The 22,708-nt window shown below is 37.5% G+C and overlaps 1 protein-coding gene across 1 annotated transcript in view; it reads right to left on the minus strand.

The window, feature by feature from the left end:
• The window catches only part of BAZ2B (bromodomain adjacent to zinc finger domain 2B), a 158,347-nt gene that overhangs the window by 81,492 nt on the left and 54,147 nt on the right, over positions 1-22,708 (minus strand). Inside the window, exon 3 of the mRNA XM_067316811.1 lies at positions 11,468-11,623. Within this exon, the coding sequence (XP_067172912.1) occupies positions 11,468-11,623 (156 nt within the window). The remainder of the gene's footprint in view (positions 1-11,467; positions 11,624-22,708) is intronic.

Consider the following 22,708-nt stretch of genomic DNA (forward strand, 5'->3'; position numbering starts at 1 on the left):
TGTCACTGTTTCTAACCAGATCAGGACATGCTTAGAGAACCAACCAATGTAAGGCTAAGGCCACTCTCTAACATCTTTGAAAGGTCATGGAGACCAGGGGAGGTCTCCAACAACTGGAGAAAGGCAAATGTTGCACCCATCTTCAAAACAGGCCAAAAGGACAATCAAGGGAACTACAGGCCAGGCAGCCCAATCTTGATCCCTGGGGAAATCATACAGTGAACCCTCTAGGAACACATTTGTGGGCATGTGAAGGAGAAGGTGATCAGCAACAGTCAGCACAGATTTATCAAGAGTAAATCATGCCTGACAACCTGATTGCCTTCTACGATAAAACGACTGGATTTGCGGTCAAGAGGAGAGCAGAGATGGCATTTACCTCAACTGTAGCTAGGCTTTTGATGCTGTCTTCCACAAATATTCTTGTATTCAATTTAGGACGTTACCATCTGGATAGGGTGACAACTAGATGAGTAAAAAACTGGTGGGATGATCAGGCTCAGAGGAAAATGGTTAACAGGTCCTACTCTACCCGGATGCCTGTGACAACTGGGAGCGCTGCAGGGGTCTGTCCTGAGACCTGTCCTGCTTAACATCTTTATCAATAACCCAGAGGACGCAATGGAGTGCTCATCAAGTTTATGAAAGACACCAAACTCAGGGGAACAGTCAATACACTCAAAGACAAGGCTATGAGGGGGTCCTAGACAGGCTGGAGGAAGGGACTGCCAGGAACCTTACAAAAGGTCCTAACAAGGACAAATGCAAGGTCCTGCATCTGGGAAGGATTAACCCATTGCAATGATAAAGGCTGAGGACTGGCTGGGGAGCACCTCTGCAGAAAAGCTCCTAAAGGTTTTGGTAGACAGCAAGCTGAACACGAGCCAGCGGTGTGTCCTGGCAGCAAAGATCAACAGCATCCTGGGCTGTATAAACAGGAGCACAGCCAGGAGATTGGGGAAGTGATTATCCCCCTTTTTTCAGCATTCTTCAGATCACATTTAGACAACTACATACTGTTTAGCCCCCCAGTACAATAAAGACATCGACTTCACAGTTGACCTTGCTTTGATCAGAAGGTTGGACTAGAGGATTTCCTGAGGTCCACTGCAAACTGAATTATGTTTTATGATCCTTTGTCTACACATACGTAGAGACCCAAGCTAGCTCTGAAATAACAACTAAAAGCTGCCAGAAACACTCTAGCTATGAACCTCTGGGCAGGCCAATTTACTGTACTTTTCAACAGGATTAATCAGCTCATGGATCACCAGCACAAGTGGTAGTGGTTAACCTAGCCAGCTTGACTTTCTCTTTGCTGTGGTTTATTAAACCACAAACACTTCCCCTAGGTATCTTGGGGGGATCACATTCACGTATGTAAAAATTCTCTCACTGTGAGGAGTGTTGCACCTAAAGTAATTTGCCCCTTTACCCTCACACAGAAACAGCACCGGCAGAATTTTCAGTAAACACCTTTCTTGAAGAGAGGAGGAAAACAACCCCCTCTATCCTTTAGGCACTGTTCGGAATGGGGGGGGGGGGGGAGGATATTTTTCTGCTAGATGGCAAGTGACTGTAAAGAGGGACTACAGTGAGTATGTTCCAAGATTTGTCTTCTGCTGGGTGATCATCATATTTTTGTTGAACAGAACCTCAAAAAATTTTAAGCCTTTCTTCAGAGCTCCTGTGAAAAGCTCTGAAACTTTTCTGTGCAGGACTGAAGATGCCAACAGGTCCAGCAATTATAATTATTTAAAACTCTCCATAGCAGGTGCTGATCCAAGTCAATACTCTCTAGCAACCTCTTTCATTGCAGTCTCATGAAGAAACAAATACATTCTATAAACTCTGTTCCACCTTTAAACATGGCCTTTGGTCATGCCACTCTGATAAATGTACAGATTTCAAAATGTAAACAATACAAACGAGCACATCCCATCATCATCATGATTATCAGACTGTGGTGCTTAAGGATCGGTTAGTTTTTCCTTTGACCACAGCCATTATCCCATTGCCAGCCTTCTACCTTAAAAATAAATCAAAAACTTCATGGCTTCATCCCTCGGCAAAAATGGAGAGAAAGAAAAATGTTCTTCACCTCTTTCCCAGAAATTCATCAGAACAAGCAGCATATATATAGTAATTCTATTTGCAGAAGGGAACTGAACAGAAGGTGATTTGAAACAGCAAAACAACTACTAGAAAGCCTAGAGGAAAGCCTCTTTCAGCAAAGTTGCTTTTTCTTGTTCTGTAAAAATGGATTCATTCTTTCTATCCAAAGACCAATTGTTGTCATTTCTATTTCAAGATCCCATGCAACTCTAGTTTTGTGTCTGTGCCAGTAGATCCAAGTTCTGGAAGAGCAATCACACAGCAATCTTGCTGTAAAGAGGTTTTCCCTCACATACCTCTTACCTGATCTACTGCTATGAAACATAAAGGAAAGCAGAAATTGTTAGAAATACGATTAATGCTAATGACACCTGATTTATCAGAAACAATTCTTAGAGCAAATGGAGGCGAGATCAGGGACAACACGGCAAAAAAAGATAGGTTCTCAACAAGAACTGTGTTAAACAACTTTTCAATTATCCAATACACTCGATGTATAAAAAAAATACTGCCTTGAAAAATATTTCCTGAACTTAAAAAGGGTTCCCTCTTACTAGAGAGCAGGCTTATATAGCAACAGTGAAATATTTGTAAAATATTTCACATTAAACTTCATTAAGGCTTATCCTTGCACAAATATCTCCCAAAGATAGAATGCAATGGTCTAAGAAATAGGCATAATGCTGGCTGGCAACTTGAACAGTACTGAACTAAACAGAAAGTGAATATAACACGTGGGAGTTATTAATCAGAATAGCATCCATATACTACTTTTGTAAGTAATCCAAAGTCTAAAAAAGGGCCTTATGTTACCCATAGGAATAAGCTGCACAGAATAAGAATTGTCTAAAATAAAGTACATGGATTTTTTTTCTAGAAAGTAATTATACTTAGTTTATCCATGACGTTACATGCCAAGAAATATACTTTATTAGCCAATAAGATGATTTACTGGTTCAGGAAAAAAAGTAACAGAAACTCCCATTCAATGTTCAACAAAGGAGTCCTCCTCCCTTCAATATCTCCCCTTCAAAATACTAGAAAGAATTCAAATCTAATGAAATTATGTTAATGAGAAATAAAATATATGTAAAAATGAAGGCCACAGCATTCTGAACTACACAGAAAAAATGTCAAATAATTGAATAGGATTAGCATAAAGCTCTTCTCAAAAGAGATGCTATTGATATATAGGCCATGACAATTAGTATACACAACAGTGTGAATGCATATGCAATATATGCAGAAACTCTAGGGGGTTTTTTGATTTTGCTTTTAAAAGCTAGACAGTTGCAGAGAAGGACAGTAGATAGACTAACCCAAAACAAAAATCCGTTCATTTTCTTCTGCAAATTTTGATCAAAAATGTTCAAATTAATACCTCCCTAGTTTCAACATTTTCCCCCCAAATATGAGATCTGTGAAAGAGGTCTCCAAAATTCTGAGGATTAAAAATACTGAAAAATATAATGGCTTCAAAGATGAAACAAGAAAATCTATGAAGAGCATGACAAAATTACTGGCAACTGAATAAACTATGAAGAAAAAGAAAAAAATAAGTATCACCTATATGCACAAATATATTCATAATCAAATTACTTGTAAATCTTGTCAAACAAATATTGATCCACCAAAATCCATCTTGAAGGGTTTTAAGTTTATAGCATATTCCAGCTCTATCAAGCCAACTTCCTATTTTCTTGTTGGAGGAATGTCCACCGTTCCAAGACAGATTCATCAGAAAGATAGCTGCACAGGACTGGAAGAAAACTATAGGTTTTTCACGTATTCTGTGCCTTCACTTTATGAACGCACTGTTAGAATCTTTCATCTTTTGCTTCATTTTATGTATTCATTTTGTGTATTAGAAACAGTAAGTGCTTTAGAAAAACTGAGTCTACCCATTTTTTTCTGGAATCAACAGCTCTCAGATAGAAAAGCATCATTCAAAAATTCCGCAACTGCTGCCTCCATGTACTCTTCAGCTAAAGCAGGATTATTCCTTGTACCATTTACCACTCAGAAATCACTAAGAAAAGGAAGGCTGGAAGTAGTTTATGTCATCTGGAGTCTAGTATTACCACTGTGTAATATGAGCCCTTCTACAGAGGTCTTCTCTTATTGCTGACTCTTGCACTGACCATTAAAAAGGTGTAATTTCCCACACAAAATATTCCATGAAATCATTATAATAGAAGGGCATATAGTGTCACACTTCATTTTAGGTCAACCCTCACTCTGTGAGAAATCTTATCCGTTCTCTGGCAAGTGATTAAGAATAGTTCTAAATGAGAAAAACACAGCAAATGAGATAAGAGGTACAAAGCTAACATAAATTCTGAGTATGTATAAATCTTCAGTGCTCAAGTGATTTTTTTAATGTTGAAAAACATGAAGGAAGAAAAGACAGACTAGGAGTGGAGTATATGTTAAAGCAGAGAACAAAGCTGAAGGGTATTTTTTCAAACCGAGACTTGTATAAGAACAAAGGGGATGCCTGGCATTTCTAAAGTAGGGCAAAGGGAACTAGAGTAGCTGACAACCCTGAACACTGATTTCTTATAACTATTGGGATCCCTGAATTTATCTAAACTACCTTTCCCCTCCTCCTGAACTTTCCTTCTAAAGTTTAAAAAAAAAAAAAAGTTTCTGCTTTTTGTTGTCAAGGAGGAGAACTCCACCAAATTAACAATGACTCGGTCAGGCAGCTGCTCAGGAGCACCGACTGGATATCCGTCTTTGAAAGTCTTTTAAACGATTTGGATCTTCAAGTTGTACAACAGGCAGTCCGTTGCACCATATTATTTTGCCTGGTATCTATCAAATTGTCTCCAATTGTACTCTAATTTTCAGGTCACATAATGTGTTATATTTGTTTATTTGATGCCTAGTACATACAGCATGGCCTATTGCTTGTAACACAGATAACGCAGTATGCAAGAGGAACGATGACACAGATGGACATGAAAATATGACGTGATGGCAGGGGGGCAATAGGGCTAGATGAACTGAACATAGAGATTTCTGGTAAAATGTAGGCATAGACAGAGTTGTGCATATCTTTAAAACTAAGGAGTGTGAATCTAACGCAGAAAGGACAAGAACTTAACAAATAAAGTGAAAAGGAAAAGTAAGAGACCAGATGAAAAAGAAAGGAAAGTTTACTTGAGCTGCTACACACTGGGCAGGGGAGGGGAAAAAAGAAAAGAAAGAAAAGAGCACGCAGGAGAGAGAGCAAGCAAGCACGCGCATGTGCATTTGTGTGTTAGCACAGGGGGAGACATATAGTAACAAGGTGAGAAAAAGAAAACAAAGTGATGACCAGGTCACAGATTTTGTAATGTTGGTGGAGGAAATTTTGCAGGAGTTTCAGAGATAAATTTCAATTTTTGAGATATAGTGTGTATGAGGATGGAAGAAAAAAAAATCTGGTAACTACAAGAGTGTAAGAGCATATATAACCAGAATAGTTGTTAACAGAGAAAAAGAACAGAAAAAGATCAACAGCAGAGAAAGAAAAAAAGAAAGCTTCATTTGTGCCATGTTTTAATATAAAGAGCAGGACACCAGAAAAGTTACCATCAGAAAGATCAATTCATTTCCTACTCTCCAACAGACTCACTGCATCACCGAAGGCCTGTGCAAGCTGACCGCGCTTTTTTGGACTTTGTACACAGAACCATTATTTGGACTTATTTGCTAACATTTTTTCTTCTTCTAGATTTTCTTAATGGTACTATTATGTTGACATGTATAATGAATAATTTTATGAATGATCTTCTGATTGCAATATCTCATCATATTAGGTATTACGAACACAGCAGAATTTATCAGGATTTTTCATTTATTAAGCACAACGGGGCAATATAATGGAAAATATTACACTGTGAACACTGTGCAAGGAAATACCTCCAACTGAATTCAAATTTCAGTCTGAGGTACGTAATTTTTACAAGAATGGATTCACATTTAGTTTCATTGACACTAATCATTATGGGTGACGCGTATACCTAGTATTTCTTTATGCTTTCGGCCTCAGTTTAAAAACCCTGTATTTTGGTTTCATGTTTGCTGGACTTGGTTCTAATGTCTTCCTTAATTTCAAGTAGCAAATTATCACATCAAAAAAAATCTCATTTGTGTACCTTCCTCCACAACCAGTATCTGTACTTAACTAATAAAACTTAATGTTAAGTTACCATCTGCCACACATTAGGAAACATCATAATACTCTTTGTGTTTTTGCCTAAAAATATTAACAACACTTGCTTCTCTCTCTCACAAACTATAGTGGTGATTCTTATTCTGAAAATAATTTTAAGGTAGGTCAAGTTAAACTAAAACCTTTACAATGATCCTTCAAGCTTGTGATGTTAATCAATTTTCCACATCACTCATAAAAAGAGTGGCTTTATAATATATTACACATGAAAGCATTCACATTATGGCCTTTAAAGAATATTTTATTGTTTGCGACCTAAGCCATTATCTGATGTGGCAAGAAAACAGAGGCCTTTGATTTTTAAGTATGTCTTTAGAAAAATGGAAGAAATAAAACAGAGGACAAACATATGCAAAAACTTTGTACACAAACTGGACTGTAATGACATTTTCCCTCAAATTGTTTATTGTCATTCTCATTTGATAGAAGTACTAATATTCTAATGATGCACACTAGTATTTCCTTTTATTTTTTAGGTTTTGTTCCTTTGATTTACTAGCTTACTGTAGACATATTCCGCACAGTGAAATTTAATATTAAACTGCACTCTTTAACACTCTTGACTTACTTAGAATAGGTTAAACATTTTTGAGCACAGCTTTTGAAATTCTACTAGCCACTACATAGATAAATGGTTGAAAGCATTACTCCAAAGGCCAGCATCAATTTCTACGATACTGGTGCTTAGTAACAAGGAACGATAACGCTGAATGCCTTTGTTAATATTAATGAACTTCATGGTGCAATATAATAAGGCTTTTCAAAAGAACTAGAAAGGAATAAATACTTAATTAATGCCTTAAAATATAAAGCATCAGTGAACCAATGAATGGAAATACAAAAATTACTTAATATTTATAATAGCAACATCGCCAAGGACATTCCAACTTACACAGAGAATCTAGAAGACTGCTTAATGTGACAGAAATTCCTGTGTTTTTCTCTTGTGTTGTCTTCCAATCACTACAGTGCTATCAAAGTTTGTCTTTCAATCACTACAGTGCTATCAAAGTTTGTCTTTTACATGCCTTCTAGCACCAGTCTTTAGGTCTTCCAAACTGTATGCATGATTTCATAGTACTGGTGAATGTCCCCCAGCGTAAAAAGCTGGAAAGCATGGCTAATCACTGAAAATGTTTGTATAAACCCATGTAATGCTCATCTACTTTAGTTACCACTGGTTTAAAAAAAAAAAAAATCATCAGAACAGAGAAACATTCAAAACACTTGTTAATTTAAATGAGGTACAAAGCACTGGCTATCATATTGAACAACAATTAGAAGAAAAAGAAGTGTAGCATTTTAATGAACTCTTAACATGCCATCATAGAAGCAAGTAAAGAGATAACATGAACATGCAATTCCACGGACTTCATTTTGGACTTGCCTTCAAAAGTCTTAAGTTAAAAAAGCAGCAAGTCTTGGATTAAATTTCTAAAAAGAAATTTTCAAAAAGGACTGACAACACTGCTACTTTGGAAGCTAATATAGGCACAAACACTGCAGATGCTTTACTCTGAGGAACAAGTATACAGAACACAGAAGTATACAAGGAATGCACGCAGAACACTGACCTACTAAACCAGTATTTTCAAAAATATCAATCACTCTCAATGAGCCTTCTTTTAATACAAGAACTAAAAGATGCTTGATGTGTTTTTTAATTTAATTATTTAGGTGCTCGAATACAATGTCCTCCTTTAAGCTCTAATATCCAAAAATCATTGCACTGAAATTGATTTTCTTTAAAGGTTATTTCCACTGAAGTCTTACCTTACAAATAAAGCTAAAAGTTAAAATTCTATGTCCAAGCAACATTCAAAATTGTTCGTTTATCTGTACAGTCCTTACATCAAATCTTAGACAGAATTTAAAAATATGGAAATACTCAAATTATGCCTATATAAGGACTTTCTCTTTTTTTCCCCACCCCACATTTTTGCTTTTATTTTCTTAAATAAGCTTGAAATTAGTTTTCTGAGGCCTGGCATAATGAGATGCTTATTTTTATTACTCTACTAATTTTGTCCTTAAAAATTTTTTTTTACCTAGAGTTTGGACCCCAATATGCTGCGCATTAAAAAAATCAAATTCTGACCTATAAAGGAAATGATATAAAAAAGGAAGTCTAAATGTGTGTGGTATCTTTTATAAAGAATTAGAGATGATAATGAAATTAAAGACTGTTTATTAATGGCACATATACAAGCTGCTAAAATTAAGATGCACTGACCATCCAAAATTTGAGAACTTCCAGTGTAGACTGTATGACACTGAGGGTATTAAATTTAAAACTGCATTAGTGTCAGAATTGGCAATAGTTCTCTCCTTGTATTTAAGCCAAAAGTGTCATGGAGACTTACACTTTTAACTACTATCACCGTATTCTGCCCTCAACATTCAAAAGTGTTAAACATTCTACCAATTGTATAATTACCATGTTATTACTCTTAGATAATCATTTAAATTTTGCTGCTGCCACTTATCATGTAGAACTCTTAAAATCTACAGAAGTCTGTGCAAAGGCCTACAAGTCTCAGACCAAAATCTTGACAAGAACAAGGGTTAGAAAAGCCTCTGAACGTGAAAGCAATTTATTTATATAGTTTATATTTTAGGCACCAGATCTGCTCTTCATCAAAGTTTATTTAAGGAGTCACAAGATCATTTCTATATTAAGACCTGCAGACAAAAAACAGTGTTTCAATTTTAAACATCTTTGTTTATACAAGTAAGCAAACAATATAGAAAATTATTTAATTTACCGATTAAAAATATACTGTGAGTTTGCATATTTATGTTCACAGTTTAAAGCTATCCATTCTTCCATGACTCACTCAGGAGAAGTGCTGGACTCCAAGATTAAAGAGTTTGGCTTTAGTAAAAGAAGCTCCAAGGTTTGAAAACTGTTTAATTTTCATTTTACAAAAGTTAATGGACTTTTTTTTTGAAAATTAAAAATAAAGATCTCTGCAGCTTTAATAATATCAAAATACTAAGACTGGATCAAACAGCTTTCAACAGTTCCTCATACTGTCTGTACCTCATAAAGGTATAATACTGGGTTATGGTAACACTTAGTCACATGAAAAATGCTGCAGTTCTAGACTCTTCCAAAGTGGCTACCCTTATCATGGGGATGAATTTAAATCTCTTTCCAGAATTAATTTTCTTTTACAGTATTCCTTCTAATTTTCTGCAATGGGCGAATAAGAAGAGAGCAAATAATCTATCCACTTCATTGGAATGGTTCAATTATTCAGGGATTAATGCTACATTGACCAGTAAAACTGTCAGTGCACATTTTTTCCTCACTGTTATTGCATCTAGCCCAAAGAATGTACATGTGATATTTTCCATGACGGTTTCACACAGATGCTTTGTCTGTTTGACCTGGGAATATATCAAAATAATTTATTTTTAATGTAAACTCCCTGGCACAGCATAAAGACTCCCAGTGCTAACTCACCATGTATCTTGGGAACCTGACAGGATAGGCAATGAACAGAGACTACTTAATAGAGCATTGATTACTGCAAAGAAAACAAGTGGAATGAATTAGAATAGAAAGAACCTCTCTAATCTGACGCACCGATTAAGATGCTTTTGACCTTCTAACCCTTAGGAAGAATAACTTTATTCTTAAGTGACTATTTTTTTAGATCTGGGAGAACTGTGTTTTTCAACACCTACATCCTGTAATTATCAGATTGAGACTGATAAACATAGTCGTCATGCATTATTTTAAAAGACCACACAGGCGAGTAACATCAGAGTTTGAGAATTGAAACAGGTTAGAATACTAGTCTATCTTGACTACAGAATATGTTGTAAATTCAGTGAAGTACTGGCTCAATGAAACTGCAATTCCAGCCACAGGTCATTCATGAAAAACAGTCTTTAGCTGTTCTTGGCAGAATAAACATTTTTGAAATTTCTCTAGTACAGTACATACCTTTTAAGAGTGGATGCAAGAGTTGTTCTAAAACTTAAAGCACAGTGTACTATGTCAGGTGGAGGAAGGGATATACTCATAAATAAAACTGATAGGACAGGACAGAAAGAAAATTACATTCCAGCTTGTTTTTAAGAATACAAAAGGCCCCTGAGAGAAAGTGTATACATTTTTAAAGATCAGATGCAGCAGAAAAAGGATTTCACTGTTTAAAAAAAACTAAAGGGAACAACCCATGATTACTGGGAATTACTGTCACTCTTAATAACTATTAGCTGTCAGACAAAGATGAAATTATTTTTCAAAAAACAAGTTGAAAATAAAATGAAAAAGCAGTGAACTATATGCATTCACATCACTTCATACTTTAGTACCTAAGCAAAGGAATACCTGGATTTTCTGATGAAGACAGAAACTGACAGTTTAGTATATAAATTACATTATTTATCTTCTTTGAAATTAGTTTTATTTTGTTAGATAAACTATATAACCTATACATGATGCTACAGTTAAAATTAGATGCTTTAATACCTACAAAAGAGGAAAAATAAATAAGTCTCATAAATCCTCAGTATAAGATTTTGAGTTTTATAGCCATATGCAAATTAACTCCTACTATATTCCAGGTAACCACCACAGAAAACAGTTTCAAATGTTAGGGGCTAATAAACATAGACACAAAAGTCTTTGGAGATTGAATTTGTGGTGGTGGATACTGAAAAATAAGACACGTTTTTCATTTGTTCTTGGTAAGTTTTAGTTAAATTTGCTGGCTGCTTTTTGAGTAATAAAGTAAATGTTATTGAGACATATTTGTAGGTACACAGAAATGCTGGTTTCTGATCTTCCCAATGAGGCTGCAAATGAACAATCCCAGGCTGTAGAAGCGCACCAGGAGTATAGTGGGTTCTACAAGATGAGGGCAGAGTTTTTCAGTTTGGAGAATATACTATTGCTCACCCTGTTGGAAAGAACCAAGTTTGTTCTGAAAAGCAGTGGAATATCATGAATTTAAGTTTCATGGGATATGCAGTTCTCCAAACAAAACAAAACAAAACTATTGTCCTTGATGCATCTGTGCAACCTCATTGTATTTCACCTTGTAATAATAATTTCATTACAAAAGTTGGCAAACACCAGAACAACGTTGCAGTATGTAGCTGAGTCAGGCTCACCACATGCGTTGATGGCAGAACTCTGTGATGCAGCTCCAGTGGGGAGGCCACCCTTTGAAACTGCTGAAGCTACAGAAGGCGTAGAAGATGCTGGAGACGAAGTAGCTGCAGTAGAGGAAGCTGATGATGACGATAACCGCTCTCCAGACTCCATATCTATAGAAGAGAAGACAAACGTCTATTTTCTACAGCAGAAAATGAAATCACCAAGGGAACTATAGAGTATCAACGCTGACTATGTCTCAGGAGCTGCACTGGACTCTTCAGTGGTTCCTAATGGCACGTTCAGATGGGAGCTATGTTACATGAACAGCACTCGGTCCGTGCTGCATGATGGCTAAAGGGTGCCCCAGGCACAACTGAAAGAGTAAGGGAATCAGGCAGCGCTGCTGAGACCAACATCACCATTTACCTTGGATGCCAACTGCACACCAACGCCTTCCTACAACGGAGCCCCTAACCACCCCCTAACTATTTCCAGTGATCATAAGCAGCCTGCGAGCGCCCTGGGGACACCAATAGGCCTTAATTGCCCTGACCAATCCCACCTGGGACCAACATCCACACCCTCTGTCCAGGAGCTCCACTTAAGCTCAGGCCTGGGCCTTCAGCCCTTGCCCGAGCTAGGCTGTATGCGTGCCGATCCTCAGTCTTGCCTCCAGCCCTAACTCTTGGACGGGCCCCTCAGACCCATAATATAGCCTTGTCTTCAACCCCCTCTCCTGCTCCCGACCGGACGACTGGATGAACCCTGCCCCTGGCTGGTTGCTTCACCCTGTCGGGGCCACTGGATCCTGTTACCAGCACCCTGCTCTGCTCCCCAGGCTCAGATCCCATGGGACTGCCCTCGTCAGGCAGGGCATCTTCTGCGCTGGGGCTCCCCAGCAGCTCCCAGCTCGTCTTTCTCGGCCCTGCTCCTGCTGCTTCCTGACAGAGCCTGGCTTTAGCAAACCTGTAAAGCCTGCAGAAAAGTCCATCTTATCTCCTAGAGCTGGGGAAAGACCCAGACATTACAGCAGGATATTTTAAGTATAAAAATCCCTGAAACATGCTGGCTTTCTTTTCTGGTGGACTTTTCATACAAAATAAGGCATTTTAATTGTGCCATGAACTACTTAAGTTAAAATTACTGGGCTTATTTTATTGAATTGTATATTTAAAAAAACACAGAGTAAAACTATTATTAAAAATACTGCTCACTGAAAACTAGTTTCTAAAATACTTAAGTTACAGCCAAGTAAATGGATGACTAAGCGGAGTGGTAGCAGAGTCCAATGGCCAGCTGACTCAATTTGCCAGAACTGAAACTGAAGGCAAGTCAGGACCAGAGTGTAAATAAGGTTGGGGAAGATATTTTTCAGTGACCCTTTACTATTTCAGGAACAATGAGACAAATCAAAGTTAACTCCAGCTAATAGGAAAAATCCTGAGAAACTGAGATCCTCTCCTGGAGCCTCCTTCAGCTACAGATGCACCATCCTTTCTCAAACTTATGACCAGCAAGGTGAGAAGAAGGCCGAGTACTGAGTATAAACCACATTATTACAACAAAATCTCACTCATAAGTCTTTGTAGAATAGACTGCCAAGTACAACGTGCACAACAAAGACACTTCTGAAAATTAATTTTAATCGATTTAGAAAAGCAATGCATCAAACTACTTCCGAACTGAAGGTACGCAAAACAGTGACTTTCCAAATACTCATTTGGAAAACAAGCTCAAGAGCTATATATCCTTATATACAGAATTTGTGTGTCTATCTTTGTTCTTCTCAGTCAGTAACAATGAATCTCAAAGGCAGAAGGAAGTACTAAAGCAAAAAATCACTGAAAAGCACATATTTGGAGGGTACAATGTACCCATTTTTACCAAATCAGTAATTCTAAATCAAACTAAAATGCATTTTTTTTAATATGTGAAACTATCTACGGAGTGGATAAAGTCCCCGGACTCTGTTAGCTAGTAGAAAACACAGTATTAATTTCGTCAACTGAAAATTCTGCTAATGAGAGAACTACAGTATACCGTCTGGAACTACTTACTCTTTATGTAAACTGCAAAAACAGCCTCTTTGCAAAAAAAAGCACCAAAAGACTTTACTGCTTTAATTCTGTGAAGTCCAATTTATTACATAGAACTTTCCCTCAGGAGAAAATTTGCATTCTATCTGCAAATACAGAAATTCAGCTAGCTGCACTGATATCGTACAAAAGTTACCTACTACTTTATTGAACAGCAGAAGAAAACAATTTACTTCAGAGTTACTTATCAATGCAAAATATTACTAAGCATTTTAATTTTCAGATTTTAAATTTGCGACTCCTAAATACATACTTTCCCCCAATTTAACATGTACTATCTACAGTTAAAGAAGAAACACCTCATTGATTCTTATTCAGCTGTGAATATAATTCAGCTAAACTGTTACTTCTACTGTCAGTGGAAGTAGGCCACTGAAAAATATCTACAAAGAATGTGTACTTTAAGTGTTCTACTAAATTATATGATTTCTCCTAAGGATAATAATTAGTAGAAACCTCTTTCATAGTTTCAGACTGTATCACTTGCAAATACATGCATTATTTCATGCTACAGAAAAAATGTATTTTTTAGAATATATATAGAGATCAATAAATAAAGATAAATGAAAATAACAACGTACACTTTTAAGACACCATGAAAGGGCTAATTTAGGTGAGGCCAACAGGCAAGGGTCCTTTACAGCCTCCTCACAGAAACCTGTTGGTTTGTTGTTTGTATTTTGATATTCATTATTGATACTGCTATTATCGATCTTATATCTACATATAGATATGGCATTATTACAGTAATCATTTGTAAAAGGAAAGGTATTTTCTGTCAAGCTTCAACTGCATTCAAAACTCAGGACTGAAACTCATTTGTATTTTACTAATATTTCCTGACAAAAAACATCTAGAACTCTCCAATTTCTATAAAGGATTGCTCTTTTTCATCTTGCATGCAAGAAAACAATACTAAAGTAAGTCTTTCACCATCTAGTCTATTTTATAAATAAGCACAGCTAAAAAGAAGCTATAAACAAACAGTCCTTATTTGTGGAATATATATGGCAAGATACTCTTGGCCAATCAACATTATTTTTCAAATCCAGAAATGAAAATTTCTCTATACTTCCAAGCTTTTAACTAATGTAATCATCTGTTCAAAACAGTAATGCAGTGCCAAATAACAACTGGGAGGATAACAAAACCGGCCATTGGTGGGGGGAAGGGAGGGTCAGATTGGAGTAGGTTGTTTTCCATTTTCAGCCTTTATCTTTTTAAAATTCATGAACAGAATAACTGCAATATTGGCATTTCTGATAAATTTTGAAACAAAGGGATGATACTCTCTTCCTAGAGACATACATTGTTTTGCTTTCAAATTAAGTCAAACCTTAATTATGTTTAGTAAGTTTATTACTCTAAACCACAGCAGATGGCTGACACCAAAGAGATAATCCCTGAAACAGTCATTAGTCAGGATCAGCAACAATTAGACTGTAGAGCTAATGGGTTCTGTGACCAAAGAGTCCATACAAATGACAACAGATCCGTATTCTCTTGGTTAAGTTCAAGAGTGTATAATATGCATTTGTTTCTTTTCTGTATGTTTTGCCTGTCAATTTATTGCTAAAGTTTCAGGTTTGTTTTTTAAACAGTCTCATATTTGTAAAAGATAAATTGAATAAGTTAAACTGAAAAACCAACTTTTTTATTTTCCAGGTGTAGTGATTTGTGTCAGTTTCTCTCAATGCTTTGCCTAAAACTTCAGGTATCTTCCCAGATGCTTAGTAATGGGAATGAATTTTCCATAATGAACGAATACTAATCGTGAATGCAACCGAACCCAATGTAAAAGGAAAGCAATCTCTCCTAAGAAAGGAATGCAGAAAGGACATATGTGCAGCTTTTCATTAGAAAAATATTATCTTTTTTGCAAGAACAAGGTTTTATTTTGAAAAAAATTGAAAGATGTTTAATAAAAATGTAAAATACCAAAAAATAGCTGAAGATTTACAAAAGGAAACAACAGTCACATCGTTTCCACATTTAATAAGCTGAAACTTGGTAAAACTAAATTACCTTCAAAATCTATGTTCAAAATCTTTGCTAAAATGTATACTTACAAATAAGTTTTTTTTTCTTGCTTTTAAATAGGTATTGATAAATCATTCTCTTCAAAGGATGTGACTGTGGATACAACAGCATCCTGTCAATATTAGTTGGGATACCTGAATATTATAAACTGGGTCTGGACAAAAATTAAACAAAGCAAAAAATCTAAACTTATATACCTCTAACTTTCAGATTAATCCTTACATCCTTATTATTTCTATATTTTAATGATTACCTCTAACAGTGAAAACAAGAAGTCGACAGTGCAAAGGTAAAAATATACTTGTGTCGTCTTCAATGCCCAAAACTTGTAAACATGATTTGACAACAAACGGGAGAAGAGCCCTGCAACGCTCCCCGTTCCCTTGCCCGATACAGCAAGGTGTTTAATCACATGGCACCATCGCACTGCCAGCCCACGGCTCTTTCCGGAGTGACGACGACGGCTCTCAGGCTGAAGGAAGCAGGCCAGATCCGCAGGCTCCCTCGCAGCCCGGGCACCGCGGCGCTGCTCCGCGGCATCACAGAGGCTGCGGAACACAAGCTGCGGAGGAGCCCGCGCACTCCCACGCCGGAGCGCCACAAACACGGAGCGTGGCCACGCGCGTGGCACCACGGTGCTGCACCGCGGCAACACAGAGGCTGCGGAACACGAGCTGCGGAGGAGCCCGCGCACTCCCACGCCGGAGCGCCACGAACACGGAGCGTGGCCAGGCGCATGGCACCACGGTGCTGCACCGCGGCAACACAGAGGCTGCGGAACAGGAGCTGCAGAGGAGCCCGCGCACTCCCACGCCAGAGCGCCATGAACGCGGAGCAGGGCCAGGCGCATGGCAGGCCTGGAGCCACCGCGGGGCCGGGTGGTGGCCAGGCCTGATGGCACTACGGAAGAGCCACGGAGCAGCCATACGTAACCCGGAGAAGCCCCCCGCTCACCCCTCTCCCCGCGAGCGTCCAGCAGCCGCGGGAGCAGGGGGGTGCGACACAGCTACGGATACCCAGCGCTTCCCCCAGTGCTGCTCCCAGCTCTGCTTACAAGGTCAACATGCAGCATAACACTACCGCATCTTCTATACCTCCAAGATTTAGTTTTTTAACTCAGATAAATAAAAGTGTTGGGACTATTACTGAGATTGACTTTACATGTTTTAAATGCTGTACAAACATTAAAGGTCATGCAAGTGCTAAATATTCTGAATGTCACAGAACGGTACTGTAATTATATTGCTTTTCATGATTTACTCTGAGCACTTCACACAAAACTCTTTAGGAAAAAAAATGTAGTAAAACTTTCTTTTAGTAAAACAACAGCAAGATTGCCCCATATTTCTTAAGTATCATACCAACTGCCAAAACACTTGCAAGGCACATGGTGTACCCCTACATTGTCTTCTGTTTTCTTTATAGCCCTCCCCTTTCTAATTAATACCAGGCCAGATTCAATCAGTGGTATAACTGTTTCTTTTATCGAAATCCACAGCAGTGAAAATATTTGTATGACAAACAGGATATAAAATTTCTGCAATTTTTTGCATAAGCAGTCTTCAGCCACATATAAGCCTTACTAAGAGTCACTTAAATGTAGGTGTAGGTCCTAAATTTGGCATAACTGAGTCAGGTATAGCCGGGGGAAAATTGTAGCTTAGAAGGGAATCAGCTGCCACTCAAGTATTTTGGTAACATGCAGTGGACATTTTAAATAGACTCAAGACAAAATACAGCATTTAAGAGATCTATCTGTTTTGAATCCATCTTTGGGCATTTAGAGTATGACAAGATACACTGATCATGCAATGACATATGCAAATGAAATTTCAACTCAAAACCTTTTCTCCTGTTTTACAAGTAACTACATTATTATTTTTAATCAGAAATGAACCTTGTTTCAAATACTTTTGCATTCACACTTTTCACTATCTTCACGATTACATTAGGAAAAAGAATACTTATGTTTCACAGAGGTCAAGGATACTATCACATGATGTTCAAGTAATTATTTTGTACCGGTTTTCTTATAAATCCTATTCAGAATCTGCAAAACCCACCCTAAACTCTAATCCTGCACTATATAATTCTGTATGCACTATAAAATCAAGCCAAACTCTGAAATACCTTTGTTATAAGTTTAATTAGAAACAGTAAATTCAATAAAGATTAGAATCCTTATTATGCTCTACTGAAGTGAAAGGAAGAACTAAACATATTCAAAAGGCACAGAATTGGAAATATAGTTTAGCAATATAATTTCAGACATAGACACCATGGTGTAAAATAAAAAAAAAGAACTACCCTGAGAAGTTACACAATGAAATGTTGCTCTTCTGAAACAACTATTTTACCTAATCCTAAACAACAATAAAAATTAAGATAAACTCTAGACATGTCAAAAAGGCATTGCCAAATGCAGATGAGAAGCAATCTTTTGTTACCAATAAGTATCAGTATTAAAAGTGCAACTCCTTTTTAAGAGGTGTATGTTAATTAGAATTTTGCTGTCAAATTGTTTTTTATTCAGGTTAGACCTAATTGGGTTGAAAATTTATTAATTATTCAAATCAGCTTTTCTCATAAAAGGCTGACAATTTTGATGAAAGACATTTCCTGTGACATAAGTATCTTCCTGTGTCACTGCACAGTCTCATGGGCATTACAATTTGGCTGCGTTACCTTTTTTTTTCGGGGGGGGGGGGGGGGGCGCCAGGGGCAGGAGAGGGGTAAGAGAGGAGACGGGATGTTAAATTACAAGCCTCCATGATCCTCAGCTCTGGTTCAGACTCAAAATATAGTCCTTAAAGCTGCACAATTTTGGGCAAGAAATGCAATCTATCCAACTTGTACCACAAAAGAGACTGGTGATATCAGGCATGCATCAGGAGACACAGCACTGTAGGGAGACGCACGTAATGCTGAGGTGACTCAAGTGTATTTACAAGCAAACATTTCAATCCAAGAATTTCAACAGGAAAAGCCTGGTTTAAAAAAAAACAAAAACAAAAAAACAAAACAAAAACCCACTTGCATGCTTTGATAAATCCATCTGTATAGTTACATTATTCTGTGTGACGTTATCAACCTTCCACACGTATGTTTAGCAGTCACCACTCTAATTCTGAACGAGCACCTCTTTCCCTTCTGTTATTTCCATCCCCTCTGCTGGGTTAGACCATGAAAGGCTGGCAACACCATCCTCGCAAGAGAGAGACAGAGGAGCGCAGATAACTTCTGATCAAGATGCAAACGCTTTCAATCAGGAACGCTCACCCTGCAAAAGCTGCCTGCAAAAACAATTAATCTACTGTACAAGCACAGCAACTTTCCAGCAGGCACCAAGGAAAAGACCACGGCCCACGCTTTTACCCCGGCCTGGGAAAGGCTGCGCAGTCCGTCGGGTCTCGGAGGCTGAGCACGCGCCTGCTCGGCGGCGCAGGGGATACGGCAGCGACACCACCACGCCTCAGACAAGTGCCGAGCGCCTGTATGCCAATGCTCCCGAGCACCTTCTGAACAACAACGACGCACGGGAACGACCTAAAATCGGTGCGGAGCCTGGGCTCCGTTAGGACCGCAGAGGCTGAAGCAGCAGCGTCTAAAGAGCGCTCAGACGCAAGGGCTCCCTGGCAGCATTTTGTCAGGTGCCCAAAGGAGGGCGACACCAAAGTGAAATAAATGTTTCAGCCTTTCAGAATTGACGTTTTACACACCCTTCTATTCCAAAAAAAAGAAAAGAATCACTAATCATTACTCATACTGACTTGGGATGAATATCAATATTTAAGGATCAGATTTCTATATATGTCAGGTCAGCTTACACAGCTCAAAAACATTTCCAGTTTCTGTGTAAAAAGCCCATCTTTTACTGCCCACATACCAGATTTTTTTTTCAGGTTCTGATTATGAGACTATGATGCTTGGTTCTTCTGCATTAGATCCCAGAACCGTACTTTGTTCTGCAGAGGTAAGATTGATAGGATTTCATAGTATTTCTGAAGTTTGTGAAGGAAGTAAGCAAACTTTATCTATAACTACCTCTACCATTTTCAAAATCATAAAGTATTATTCAATATTTGTGTACAAATACTCAGTTCAGCACTGTTCAAATATATAGCAAAACTTCTTTCTTAGAGTAGCTCTGAAATACAGTTATAACAAGAACCCACACTAAAAGTCCTATGCCAACAGCAGTTACAAAGTAAGTGCTGAATGATAACTAAAGAAATTACAAGGGAGCAATTTCACTAGCGTGCTTTTTACACAAGTACCATTTGGCTCTATCCAACAAAAACTGTTTCTAGGGATAACTGCAGAAACAATCAAAATATAAAGATGCAGCAGAATAAAGATTATTTGTAGTGTTTTCAGATACTTAGAAGTGCATTTTTTATTCCTTTTCTGTTATACATATGCAAAACTAAGGTGTTAAATATACAACTTGCTCTAATTTTGAACTGCACGTTAGATTTGTGCCCAGTTTACCTGGTAATCTGAAAATCAGACGATGTTAAAAATAGAGCTAAACAAACAATGCATTGCTTCTCTTCTTGGCAATACTTCACAGATATCAAAGTTTCACTTCAGTTTACAATCAAGACAACCCTGAACGAAATCCATAAATATATGTGTACGCAGGCTTCCTATGGGAAATCACTAGAAGGTAACTCAGACCCAGGGGGCACTTACAGTGTGCTCCTTGACACGGTATCATGATTCACATTAGGGATTCAAAGAATTACATTTTGCACTAAACTCTTCAACAAATGTGACTGTGTGCTAGAGTTTCCAATAGCACGAACAACAGGCTGACAGTTTCAAAAAGTTATATGGTGACGTTCACTTTATCTTCCTTGCTCACATCTGAAACTTTATTTCCTTTGCATCTCTCCGGAGATGGCGAGGCCTGATCTGAAACAAGTATTCCTGCACATAATTATACACTACTACACTGAATATTATTTTCACACCCGTTATTATGCATCTCAACTTTCTGTTTACTGATGCCTATCAAGCAGATCTCTTCATTCCAGTATGTACTACTTACGCACAAAATACCCAGATTTTTCACAACAGATGAAATGCACTTAGAACTCCCTAAACTACGAATGCACATTTATATTACCCCTCTCCTCAAAGTACTAGTTTCTCTTACTAAGAGGGCAGTGTAAGAGATATGATTCTTAACACAGAGGGGAGACAACAAAGAACTGTATCATTTTAAAAATTAAGGTTACCAGCACGACCAGCGAGGTGCAGCAGCACACTCCTTTTTGACATACTTCAGCTAGGTCTCTAAAGCAGCAAAACGTGTGTGCGCTGAAGTAATCCCACCGACGAGCAGAATTGCTTTGAAGGGATTTTAACAGGAAGGAAGAGGTGAGGAGTGTCAGAACACCCCTGTGGCAGACAAATATATTAAAATCAAGAGTATGGAGTAAAAACTCTGTATGTTACTTTTTGTTTGTGTGTCTCCAGTTGCCTCTATCATGCTCTGAAGACAACATTGGTCTTCTGACACTAAAAGGCAGACATCCAACACTGGCCACTAAGTGAGAAGATTCCTGGGACTCACAAGACTAAATGCTTGGGAATCGCAGCCAAGAACGGCATGGGTCGGTTTCCCTGTACTTTATTTGTGTAAATACAGCCAGCTAGCTTCTTCTGTCACTGCGTACTGGTAATGGCTCTCCAACACCAAGCACCTAATAAAAACATGGTCCAATAAGAACAAAAACAGGTAACACAAGGAAAAGTAAAATAGCTTTAGTCAGCAGGAAAAAAAAAACAAAAAACAAAAAACAGCTCAATATCCGAGAGACACAAATCTGTACGGGCAGACCAAGGAAGTGAACGTGCTTAATCACAGATGGAGACAACATACTGAGACTAAGTGAAAACAACATCTTTTCTGTAAATCACTTTTAAACAACAAATATAGAAAAGAAGGCTAAGTTACCTCTACAAATAAGAACAAAAGTTTCCTTGTAAGATTTATGCAACCTCATGTTTTCACAAAATGTGCAGCTTCGTTTTCAAATTTGGAGGGGGGGGGGGGGGAATCACCAAGTTTGGTCATGTACAACCACTTATTTCTCATTTTAATCCACATGAATATTTATTATAATTTATGATAAATTACTGACAAATATGCCATACTTTTTAATAGATTATTTCAGGTTGATTATAAGTCTAATATCTACTTTTGGACTTCCTATCATTTCCTATTATCATTGGTACCTGATGGCAGCAGTATCTGATGCTGCACTACTTTATGGAATGACACTTTCAGCTCCTGCCATCTTTTCAGTTGTGATTTAATGAAAAAAAAATCATCAGAATGTCTCAAAACAAAGCATTAAGATAGTTTCAGGATCTTTAAAAAAAAAAAAAGAATAGATAGTTTCATATTCAATTAAAAAATAACAGTGCAGAACTCACTACTGCTGCACTGAGATACCTCATTACTTTTTAAAGCTGATATTTTCTTATTTCCTATCCAAAATTACCATTTTCAATCAACAGGAAGTGCTTGAAGACAACAATACAATGACAGAATACTGGCTCAGTTGATGTAATTCAGTGTCAGCCAAGAGATGACATCTCTTTTAAAGCATTTTAGAAAAGCCATGGTTTGCCAAACTGAAACATCAGAAAGCCCTTTCTGATCATCAGCAGAGAAGAGTTCTTTACGTACCATAAATTTAAACCAAAATACTGCTTCTACTAACTGAATTAGAGAGCTAAGAGTAAGCAGAAGCTGAAATAACCAAAGAGAATGTGAAATTAGAAGGGGGAAAAAAAATGGAAATGCGAGAAGACCTATGTCATAAATTATTAGTTTCTGATATTCTACAATTAACAGTGCAACAAAAGAAAGAACTTAAATAGTATTTTGATATGTAAACATGCAATGTTAAATAAAGTCTTGGTAAGCATCTTGTGTGTATGTGTGTGTATATATATAGCTTTCAACATAATCATAAAAATTAAAATAAATAGACTTGTATCTGCTAGCATAGCAACAAATTGATTTCAATTAAAATGATTACAAAAATTAGTTTGTCATATTTTGTCAGGTTTATGAGATGAAAATAAGTATTTCATGTAGAA

Source organism: Apteryx mantelli, unplaced genomic scaffold (genome assembly GCF_036417845.1).
Source record: "Apteryx mantelli isolate bAptMan1 unplaced genomic scaffold, bAptMan1.hap1 HAP1_SCAFFOLD_129, whole genome shotgun sequence".
In the NCBI taxonomy this organism is placed as follows: domain Eukaryota; kingdom Metazoa; phylum Chordata; class Aves; order Apterygiformes; family Apterygidae; genus Apteryx; species Apteryx mantelli.